At 43.9% G+C, this 11,300-nt stretch overlaps 1 protein-coding gene across 1 annotated transcript; it reads left to right on the forward strand.

The window, feature by feature from the left end:
• Window positions 1–719: 719 nt before the first annotated feature.
• Window positions 720–9,592, forward strand: igf2b (insulin-like growth factor 2b). The gene is made up of 4 exons (XM_083916778.1): window positions 720–896; window positions 1,796–1,946; window positions 3,564–3,745; window positions 5,325–9,592. The coding sequence occupies exons 1-4, from the start codon at window positions 822–824 to the stop codon at window positions 5,562–5,564; spliced, it is 648 nt and encodes a 215-aa protein (XP_083772904.1). The 5' UTR covers window positions 720–821; the 3' UTR covers window positions 5,565–9,592.
• Window positions 9,593–11,300: the final 1,708 nt, after the last annotated feature.

Genomic DNA, 11,300 nt, shown 5'->3' on the forward strand with positions numbered 1-11,300 from the left:
GTGTGTGTGTGTGTGTGTGTGTGTGTGTGTGTGTGTGTGTGTGTGTGTGTGCGTGCGTGTGTGTGTGTGTGTGTGTGTGTATGGGTTTTTTTTTTGTGTGTGTGTGTGTGTGTGTGTGTGTGGGGGGGGGGGGGGGGGGGGTCACTATAATGCAGCACCCATAGTGAAGAAAGCATCTGACACCTCTGCACCAGTCAGTCACTGCTGCATCATCCCCCTGCCTTTAGGATGACCTTACTAATCAACCTTAACTCTGACACATTTGACCCCGGTGACGACATCTACACCTGAGTCAGAGGAAAGCCGCAGATCTTGGCCACACTGCTTCCACTCTGAATGTTAATCTTAATCACAGTGGGGCGGACATTGACATTTTCTTGGAGTGAGAGGAATTACGTCTTTACATGTTCAGTCTGCATCCTGTGTGTAAACATTTTGATTGTAGGTTACAGTGCGTAAACGTGGAAAATGCCTATGGAATTGTTCCATATTTTGTGACTCTCACTCACTCTCCTTCTCTCTTTCTTTTTCTTTTTCTTTTTTTTTTTTTTTGCCTTTTCTCCCTTTAAGCACTTTTCCATAAAACGTCTCTGGACCATTTTTTTTTTTACCAGCCGTGAAGAGGAGGAGCGAGGGGGTGGGGTGTGGATGTAGGGGCGTGTTTGGGTATATAATACTTCTCCCTGAGAACTTTTGCCTGTCGCCTGGTTTTAGGGACAGCCTCTCACTCATCATCTCTATAGCCGCACCAACTGGGAAACTAACTCACCTGCTATCTGTCCAACCAAATAACCCCAACATTTTGACTACTGCCAACTGACATGGAGACCCAGAAAAGACACGGACACCTCTCACTTTGCCACACCTGCCGGAGAACGGAGAGCAGCAGAATGAAGGTAACCAGAGGGAACGAATAGTTTTATACTCTCCGGTTGTGCTGCGCGGGTATTGACAGACCTCTGGCATGGTTATAACCAATTTTTTTCTTGGTTTTATAAGTGTGAAAACCGCCTGGTGCTGAGCCGGTGCATTGATCGCATCTTTTTTTTTTTTTGCAATATTGAGCAACTGGACACCTCTTAATGTGCATGCAAAAGGGAAAGTTTAAGATGCACGACTGACACGGAGGGCGCTTGAAGCTTTGAAGCATTTGTGCAACAGGTTACCTGATAGGATAGAAGAAGAAACGAGTTGAGAGGTATTTTGTTTAATCCTTTGGTCTGGATGGTGCGCCGTTCGCAGGACTCGGAGCAAACAGCTGGTCTTTTTGTCGGCAGATAGGGGGCGGTAGGTCTGAGGGTCAGTGAGCTCACTACAGGGTGAGCAAGGGGAAAATATATGCTGAGTCTGGCTTTTCAACTTAACTATCGAGCAGCCGGTCTTGCAACTTCTCGGGAGTTGTGTAAGAGTGTGAACGCCAGAGATACGGTCTAGATTTTCCTCCAGAATAAGCACTTCTCTCAGGTGCAACACAGTGACAGCGACTCATGACATTTTTGTTTTGGTGGGGGTGGGGGGGTGGGATGCACATTTGGCATCATTTGCCTCACGCAATGTGCTTCTTCTGAGCTCGCAGGTCAACACATACAAAACGCATTTAACACTGGAAGTCCTTCATCTTGTTCAAGCATGCAGATGTGAACGCGTAAAGAGTGCGATCCTTTTATATCACAATAAAGTGCAACATCTGGCTGTCACTGGAGATGTTTTTTAATGCCACTTCTGAAACGTGTGGTGGCATTTGTCGATCCGGTGCTTTATTCTGCATTGTGTCTTTTTTTCTTTTTGCCTGCAGGTCAAGAAGATGTCTTCGTCCAGTCGCGCGCTGCTGTTTGCGTTGGCCCTGACGCTCTACGTTGTGGAAGTAGCCTCGGCGGAGACGCTGTGTGGGGGAGAGCTGGTGGATGCGCTGCAGTTTGTCTGTGAAGACAGAGGCTTCTATTTCAGTAGGTTTCCCAATGAGCACACGCTTGCATAAAGGGCTGCACAAGCGCTGTTTCGCTTGTTTTCTATGCCCCTCCGTTGAGTCTCTCTGTTCTTCATTCGCGCACATCTGTTTGGATAGCTGAGACTATCGCTCTGTCTGTGGCTGAGTGGTATGCGTGTTTGGTATTTTTCTTTCTCACGCACTCGACACGCGCGCGCACACACACACACACATGGAGAGAGAGAGAGAGAGAGAGAGAGAGAGAGAGAGAGAGAGAGAGAGAGAGAGAGAGAGAGAGAGAGAGAGAGAGAGAGAGAAGAGCGAGAGAGAGAGAGAGAGAGAGAGAGAGAGAGAGAGAGAGATTATAGCCAGCTGTGTGTCTCAAGACCTCGTCCAGGCTGCTCTGCTGAGTGTGCGCATTCTGCCATACCTCTCATTGCATCTGAAAGGCCGGCGAACTGTGAAGGCACACACGACACAGCGCGACACAATGGGCTGCTTGTTTACCAGTAAAGTAATAGCACCCCAAGAGGCATACCAGTCACCTCAGCACCAGTGTTCCCAGGCTAGCCGACCACACTGATGATCCGGAGGGGGGGTGATGCCAGGTTAAGAGGACGGATCATTAACATCAATTCTGATTATTGCTTCCATTGTAGCGATGGTGGGGATAGTTGTAAAGCATCATGGGAATGCATTGTGCTGCTTGTTAATCATCAAATGGATAAGCTTCTGTTTGCACTGTCTGCAGTGACATGACTGTTCACTTTCCCCCAGTATATTGGCATTTTTTTTCTCCACAAATATAGGCTATCTTCCCTCTGTCTGCAGTCAGGTGTTTTTTTTGTGTGCTGCGTGCCACAGAAGCGTCTCTCCGATCAGAAGGATCATTATCTAATTTAGGCCAACATATAGATGTTCTCCCTTCTCTACCTCTTCTGCTTCTCCTCCCCCTGGATCGCCCTCTCTTTCTCCCCCATGTTCCTCTTCCTGCAAACAAATCTAGCCTTCCCTCTCATGGGATTTGGGCACAGGACTTCTTTATTGGTCGTGGATAGCCCCTGTGCAACATGCTAACCCTCCACCCCCCTCAGCTTATTCTTTCATATCTTTCTCTCCACGACTTTCTTCTTTTCCTCATTTGTTTTGCATTTCCCCCTCACACACCCTCTCTCTCTCTGCACTGATCCCTTTTCTCCTGTTTTCTCTAACTCTCTGCCCCTCCTCTCTCTCTCCCCCTCCTCACCCTCTTTGTTTATGCTGACTTGACAAAGGACAAGGTCACAGAAGAGTTTCCATATTATGTATGTGCTCACCCAAAGGTCTGTCTGAAAGCTTAGCTGTCTGTCTCCATCACTCTCTTTTGGTGTCTACAGCACAGGGTGTTTACTTGTGTATTCACTCATTAAATGACTTCCAGATAGCCCTAATCAGATTATCCTCTACAAACAAAAAGATTTGTTGCAGTTGGTCATAGATTTCCTTTTATCCTCTTTGCTCCATGGACTGCTATGATTGTCAAAGTAATCCTGCAAAAAACAACCTAGCTTCATTACTGATGCTGGTGTTATGTTCTCAGGGCTTAACCTTGCACTCTTCGTGGCCTTTCTTCATCCATTGTTGTGTTTCTCCTCAGGTAGGCCAACCAGCAGGGGAAGCAACCGGCGCAACCAGAACCGTGGGATCGTAGAGGAGTGTTGTTTCCGTAGCTGTGACCTCAACCTGCTGGAGCAGTACTGTGCCAAACCCGCCAAGTCCGAAAGGGACGTGTCGGCCACCTCTCTGCAGGTCATACCCGTCATGCCCGCACTAAAACAGGTACATTTCAACAACAACAACACGCCAGTATGGGAAACAATTCTAATCTTCATCTCTATCTGTCCTCCTATCTCCTGTATCTCCATTCACCTCTGAGCCTTACCCCCATGTCCCTGAAACTGAGTAAAGAGTACAGACTGAAACCCACGCAAAGACAGGTTTATCTGGTTCAAATGGTCATTGGTAAGCAGTTAGCATCCATGCAAAATGCTGAGCATTGTGGAAAACATCAAGACAGTCGCAGTACATCATATTCCGGATACATACTCACAGTCTTGTGTGTGTGTGTGTGTGTGTGTGTGTGTGTGTGTGTGTGTGTGTGTGTGTGTGTGTGTGTGTGAGTGTGTGAGTGTGTGAGTGTGTGAGTGTGTGAGTGTGTGTGTGTGTGTGTGTGTGTGTGTGTGTGTGTGTGTGTGTGTGTGTGTGTGTGTGTGTGTGTGAGATAGAGAGATAGAGAAAGTCTGTGAGATGTTAGAGACTGCTAGTCCATAACAAAACAGTGAGTTCTGAGTGTGTGATTGTTAGTCACGGAACAGCAAGCTCCCCCAAACTGGCATGCATTTTGGTCTGCACGGTCAAAAATACCTGACCTGGCCAGCTTAGCTTCTCTGAAATATGTCATAAACTTGCAAGGAATCATCAAAGCCTTTCTGGTCTTTTCACTGCGATCACAAGACTAAGCTGTGGCTGCCTTCCAGGCCTCTTCAAATCCCTTCAACCCTGCTTTAGACAAGGCTGGAAAGATGTTTAATGCTTTGACTTGTTAGAAAAACAGTATCAGTAGCATTAGATTGCCATTGTGATGTAAAGACAAAATGAATGCGAATGACTACAGGAAAGTAGCCTCTATATGAAATGCAAGAAAAAAGAGGCTAAAAGGGAATTAGTTGGGACATGTCCCTAGCTTGTGTAGGCAGGGAGAGTTGACCGGTACAGCCTGCTCTGCGGGCCAGCTGTTCTTAGGCTATTGAGCAGGCCTGGAGTGAATGAAGGGGGATAAACACTCCTCAAGTGGCAGGACCAAAACAAGCCATTCAGATAGAGCACTGGCTACTGACACATAAATTTTAACTTTGCTGCTTCCACTCCCACTTTTTCCTCAATCTGTGGTGCTTAGTAAAACACCTAACACTGTTTAAAGGAGTTTCCAGTGTAAACACAAAGGTTTTATTATGACAATGTGTTTTTATGTGGCGTTTGACTCGGCCTGTGGAGGTTAGTCAGTTCAGCGGGTCGTTGTGTGGACGACGATGTGCTTCTCATATGTATATGAGGCTGGTGACCGCCCTTCCCTTTTGACAGTATGTAAAAGAGGCTTAACTAAGCGTTTGCTGACAGCTTCTCTCAGTGAAGGAAACCAAAACAAGGGCTAGCTGGAGGCCAGGCGAGACTGTTATGACGCTGGGTGTTATAAGAATGACATTTGATTTCAAATGACCCAACAATGACTGAGTGTTCTGACAAAATAAGCAAGGCTTTCCTCTATTGTAATAAGCACTTGCACAGCATCTTATCACAACTAATGAACTGACTCCCTCTTTTCCCCTTTTCCTCTATTTTCGCCTGCACGCCACAATAGGAAGTCCCAAGGAAGCAGCATGTGACCGTGAAGTATTCCAAATACGAGGTGTGGCAGAGGAAGGCGGCCCAGCGGCTCCGGAGGGGTGTCCCCGCCATCCTGAGGGCCAAAAAGTTTCGGAGGCAGGCGGAGAAGATCAAAGCCCAGGAGCAGGCAGTCTTCCACAGGCCTCTGATCAGCCTGCCCAGCAAACTGCCTCCTGTCTTGCTCGCCACGGACAACTATGTCAACCACAAATGAGCCCGCTGCCAGCCCTTTGCACAGACAAGAGTTTGGAGGGAGAAAAAAAGACTAGGGGATTATAGCTTTGTCTCTGACGTCATTTCTGTGGCAGTCCTCTTTGACCTCCCCTGCCCTGTCCGAGCCCACCAATCCCTCCCCCTGCTCTCATCCACTACTTCTTGACCCTCTGGCCCTTTTCTAATGCCCCCCTCAACCCCACCCACCCATCCTCCTCCGACACACAAACATGCCTTCACATTCTTCCTGTCTGAACTCTTTCGCTCCCTCTCTCTTTCAGTCATTGACACAAAAGGCACAAACACAAACGATGAACAAAAAGTTAACAATTCGGCTGAATGCAATTCAGGTGGATCCTTAAGAAGAAGAAAAAAGGGAAGAGAGAAAAGAAGATGAAAGAGATCAGTGGTTTGCAAGTGTCAAGAGGACACCCAGTGGAATGTTTTTTTTGTCCTCGTGGAAGACAACTGAAAGTGAAGAGCAGCTTGCATGAAAGAATCCATTCCACATCATTTTTCCTGAGGCAAAAAGAAAATCTCTGTTAGTTGTTTTTCTTATTAGTTTGCACCTCTACCTATAAAGGGACTTCCACACTGTAAGGAATTATTTTGTAAAATTAGATTCCTGTTCCAGCACCTTTTGATCACAAACAAAAAGCAGAAAAGAGTCTGCAAAATTGCACATTGCCACGGATTACGTCAAAGTAAAGAAAAAAATGGCACTATTTTTTTATGAACAATGAACGTGTAGCTTAAAAAAATGTAATGGTGCTAGCTTTGGGAATGGACTCAAAGAAGAGGTTGAAAAGCACGTTTTTTTCTTTGAATGAATATTAAACTTTCCGTTTTAAGGAAAGAGTGACTTTTAAAAATAAGAGGAAGATAAAGGATATGGGGGAGCTCATGGCAGTGGCAGTGTCAAGGGGGAAGCGTCACTGAGAAAAGATACGGGCTGTGTCGGCATCTAGGCTCACAGCGAGTGCTAGCGGCTGCTCATCACTAGCTTGCCAGCATAAGCGGCAAGGAGGACCTGAGACCCAGTCCCTGTTCCACCTTTCCCTGCAAGACACAGGGAGCCTTGTGAGGACACATATAGGACACTGTGGACCGCCTGGATTGAGACAGTACTATAATTCTGGGACAGTACTTCCGGTTTGCCATGACTTTGCAGACTGCTCTGACAGGAAGTAACATGGCATGGACAAAGAGCAAGTGGGATAATGATGATTATTTTTATTTTGTCTTTTTTTTCTGTTTTCTTTTCATATCAATGTTTCAATGAAAAAAAAGGAAAACCCCTTCAGTTTCTGGTACCGTGACATTCCTGTTTTTTCCAAGTTAGGCATATATTTTTGTTTCCATGGTTATTGTTATGATGTTATTTTACAGTTCTAAAGAAAGGCACAAAATTACAATTCAAAGGGAAAAAAACAGCAATAATGTCAACTAACATTTTATTTTTATTGTATATCAGTAGTATTCACATGCTTTTGCCTGAAAACAAATACTTGAATATATATATATATATACATATATATATATATACACACACACACACACACATCTATATATATGTATATATAAATATAAATATATATATAAATATATATATATATATAGATATATATATATATATAGATATATATATATAGATATATAATTAGTTTCCAGGGACGTTGTGTTATTTTCCTTTAGTCTGAGCTGTATCTTGCGTAATGAGCCGCCAAGCTTTTTTGTTTGTTTGTTGAAATACAAATAAGGGCACTGTATAAAGGCATTATTTATTTTGTTATAAAATATATTTGAAAAATTGGTCCAAATAATATACATAGCACTGATGCTCAACTGACGGATTTATTTTGTATGATCTCTGTTTTCCAATTGGAGTTGTAAGGCTTTTTTTGTAGATGCTTTGTACCAAAAATAATGTCTTTTTTTGCCTTTTTCCTTTGCCATAGTTACTTTAAATTAATATTTTAACAGCCTGGATTGCTTAGGTATGTTATGTCACAGAAATAGGCACATACTCTGAATACGTTGGTCCGCATGGATTTCCAGAAGCCTGTCAGGGGTTATCTGTGAAAAGGAAAGCATCAATGAGTAACTTTATTCTTGGAAAAATTACTGTTCAACATTGATTGTACTCAAACCCACTATGTTTTGAAGCCACTTTAGTATTGCTGGCGGGAGAATGATCAGTCCTTCATTAAACCATGTCTTTGTAATTGTGCATGGTGTCCTATGATCTTATAAGGAGCATCTTGCCTATGTGCCGGTGCCACTGATGTCGTGTTGGTTTGGGTCACGAGGCCATAAATGTCCGGTCAGTTGTAGATTTTAGGGTTTAGCTTAAATGTGACTTACACGAGTCATTGTGTCGATGCCTTAATCTGAGGTAATGATGTTGCTATGATGCCAGTAACCGTCAAAGGTCACTTAAAGGTCATTGTCTTTTAAGGAGAGAGCATATCATCGCTCAACACCTCACTGTCTGTCTGTCTGTCTGTCTGTCTGTATGTCAGTATGTCTGTCTATCTATATGTCCTTTCTGCTCTGTTTGTACAAGATAATGCCCCTGATCTTATGGATCAGCAGTATAGGTATTTGCATGGCGAGGGAGGGCGGGGTTGTCAGCCAGCCATCACCCCTCAACAATCTTCCAATGATCCATTCATTATGCATTGATGAAGGGCTATCACGCTGGACCATTTCTGAAGCACTCAGGAAAAAAAAACAATCTATGCTCTCCGAGGGAGAAGTGCAGTAGTTGAGTGTCAGCGATAATCTTGTTGTGGAAGTGCAATTGAGGTTGTTGCCCACACCTGGTCACAATGATACAGCTCTCTGTGACAAACCACTGAAGCCCATGTCAGAAACAAGGTCATTCTGTGCCACATAATAGTTTCCTCCTCTATTCTGTCATGCATCACCCATGAAATGGAGATTTAATGGATACTCGCCCTGCTGTGGTGAACAGTCAAGCCAATACTTTATATCTTCTTTCTGTCAGAGAGATCTCAATTATCAAGGCTGTCTCTAATTATATTCTACTTCAGTTGTGCAACAAAGCAGGCAGTGCAATTATTATTATTATTATATTATTATTATTGATAATATTATTATATTTTCTATTTTATTCTATATTTTCCTGCTAGGACTGCATTCATTCACTATTGTAATGTTCAAACAGGCTACTCTAGTGTTCTTATGAATGGCGTGAAAGACAACCACTTCTTTTCGCTGAATATGAAGAGATACCTTGCCAAGCAATGGCAACTTTTTCTGTGTCAGTAGCTCACTCAGCCTGTGTGTATTTTATTGATTTAACCTCTGCACGCTAGAACGTCCGAAATGCACAATTCATGTACTTTCATTTTTAATATCAATAAAAAAACATTTTATCAAACATACAATGTCTAAAAGATTTACTGCTTTGTTCAGTGCCTGTCTCGGGACAGCCATTTTTGAAATCTTTTCATATCAATTAAACCTTATGTACCCTGTAAATTATTTATTACATCTTAAGGCATTGCAGAGAATCTCCGGCTGCTTTTAGTACCCTCTCTCTTTCTATCTCTCTCTCCCCCACCCTGCCCCTTTCCCCTCCCTTGTCTCTAACTCTCTCCATCTCTGCCTGAGTCCATGTCTGTCTCTGTCCGTCTGTCTGTCTCTGTCTGTCTGTGATAGTGTATAGTGTGCCAAAGCGGAAATTAGCTCTCCAGAGTGGCAAGCAGACTGGCCGCAACTCCTCCGTCTTTCCTCTGCAGCATGCCACACTAAACCTGACCTGTTCTCACTGCCTCTGACACACCCATACGTACATCCATCCCTTCATCCTCCAGTGGCTTTCTAACTACTGGAGCAAGCTCCATTTCAGTGGCTAAGTTTAGTAACCAACATGTCTCAAATTATCACATGCATATTCTGAAAATGGCACAACCTTTCATTGTTGACATGCATGCACATACCCATGGGATGTCAGTTACTGGGCAGATTTACACTATAGTATCTTTGTTCCCAGAATGGAACAGTTTCGGGCTATGGGGTTATCTTGGTGCAGCACAGTCCCTTCTGTAGCTCTCTCTTCTGTTTTTGGTTGGCATCAAAGAGTTTGAACTTTACAACCAGGAGGGAGAAATCTCCCTTGTTTTTGGCATTAGTGCAACGTTCTGCCTTACATTGATGAGATGCACATGTGTTGCTTCTGGGAAAGTGGAGAAGCAGGTCAGCTATCAGAGTAAAGGAGCGTGTGTTCTGTGTTTTATGGTAATAAAGCGCTCAATTAAATCACCTTTGCCTGTCTCATGAAACCTTATTGCCCTACTAAGAAGTCCATCCCCCTGCAAAACAAGGGAAAAACACTAAGCTGGAAGTGGATGCTGTCAAAAATAGTTTATTTCCGAAAGATGGTTAGAAGCTGCACAAGTTCACACACAATCATGCACATACTGAACTTGCATGCAAACACACTTGCAGATGTTGACATATTTTCACTGATTTTAAAAAAGCGACCATTACTCCATTCCCTTTATTGATAAATGCATGATTAGTGCAGAGTTTTTAAAGTGTCATTCCCAATAAAATACTTTACTCACTGATTTTTTTAACTACTGGCAGGTGTGTGTGTGCTCTCAAGAAGCCACTTTGGGACTAAGCCTGTTCCCTGCAAGTGTTTATACATATGACTCTCCAGAGATTGGCAATGAGATCAGGGTCTCTCTGGTCCTCAGGGCTCATCACGTCACCAGTGGGCCCGACAGAGCAGCTTTTGGCACAACATAAGTCAACCAAAACAAGCCAAACCGGGCCACATCACGTCCAGACGTATATTTGCTGATTGGTAAATTTGAATGTTAGATCTTATCAAGATTGTTAAACTGATGCCACAGTGGTGTGGCAAACTCTCTAAAAAAAAACACTTTATTTGGATTACATTGTTACATTACAGTGCATTCATGACTTAGTTATGCAAAATCCTTGATAGAACTGAATAACGTGGAAGGCTGAAACGTATTTTTTCTTGTGTCCAAGATATAATTTGGGGAGCATTTTTAACTCAAATTTAAATTTACATCTGCGTCTAAATCTGGAACCTAAAATCATTATAACATTATCCTAAATAAGTAAACAATAGAAAGAACGCATAAATGCCACCTAAACCTAAACTGGTGGAGCCAAATAAACCTTAAACCCCAACCCACGCATCCATCCGCATAAGAGAGGCCTCCTGAACTGTGGAGCGGAGTGTAGATGTGGGTGGCACAACTCTCCCAGGCCTGACATTGGATACTGCCAAAGAGCACACTAGAGTTAGTTGTGGTTGGCCGGATGCACGGGATGCATGTAAGGCCAGGCCAACTATTGAGGCACAGGGTTTGGCAAGCCCAGTCCATCACAGCCCAGCGTGGCCACACAGGCCAATTAAGACAGGCCTTCTCCTCTCCTTTCTTCTCCTCCCCTCCTCTGTCTCTCTCATCTCTCCCTCTCTCTTTATCTCTCACTTTCTCTCTTGTACTCCCTCTCTCTTTCTCTCGATCTTCACAAAGCGTGCTCACACATTCCTCTTTTCCCACTTTGCCTCTCTAATTGCTGTGGACTGAAAAGAGGGATAGAGAGAGGGGAATGAGATTGAGAGAAAGAGACAGAGAGAGGGAGAATCAGAGGGAAAGGGGGTCATACCACAGAACCTCTATGGCCAGGACAAACTGTACTGGCCCCCTGGAATCGTCAAAACTCC

This window comes from Echiichthys vipera, assembly GCF_963691815.1.
Source record: "Echiichthys vipera genome assembly, chromosome: 7".
In the NCBI taxonomy this organism is placed as follows: Eukaryota; Metazoa; Chordata; class Actinopteri; order Perciformes; family Trachinidae; genus Echiichthys; species Echiichthys vipera.

What these genes read in the sequence shown, in the direction of transcription:
- igf2b (XM_083916778.1), top strand. Translation starts at nt 822, where the DNA reads ATGGAGACCCAGAAAAGACACGGACACCTCTCACTTTGCCACACCTGC. An exon ending in CGGAGAGCAGCAGAATGAAG is followed by an intron (nt 897 to 1,795) that starts GTAACCAGAGGG and finishes TTTTGCCTGCAG; the next exon opens with GTCAAGAAGATGTCTTCGTC. An exon ending in AGACAGAGGCTTCTATTTCA is followed by an intron (nt 1,947 to 3,563) that starts GTAGGTTTCCCA and finishes GTTTCTCCTCAG; the next exon opens with GTAGGCCAACCAGCAGGGGA.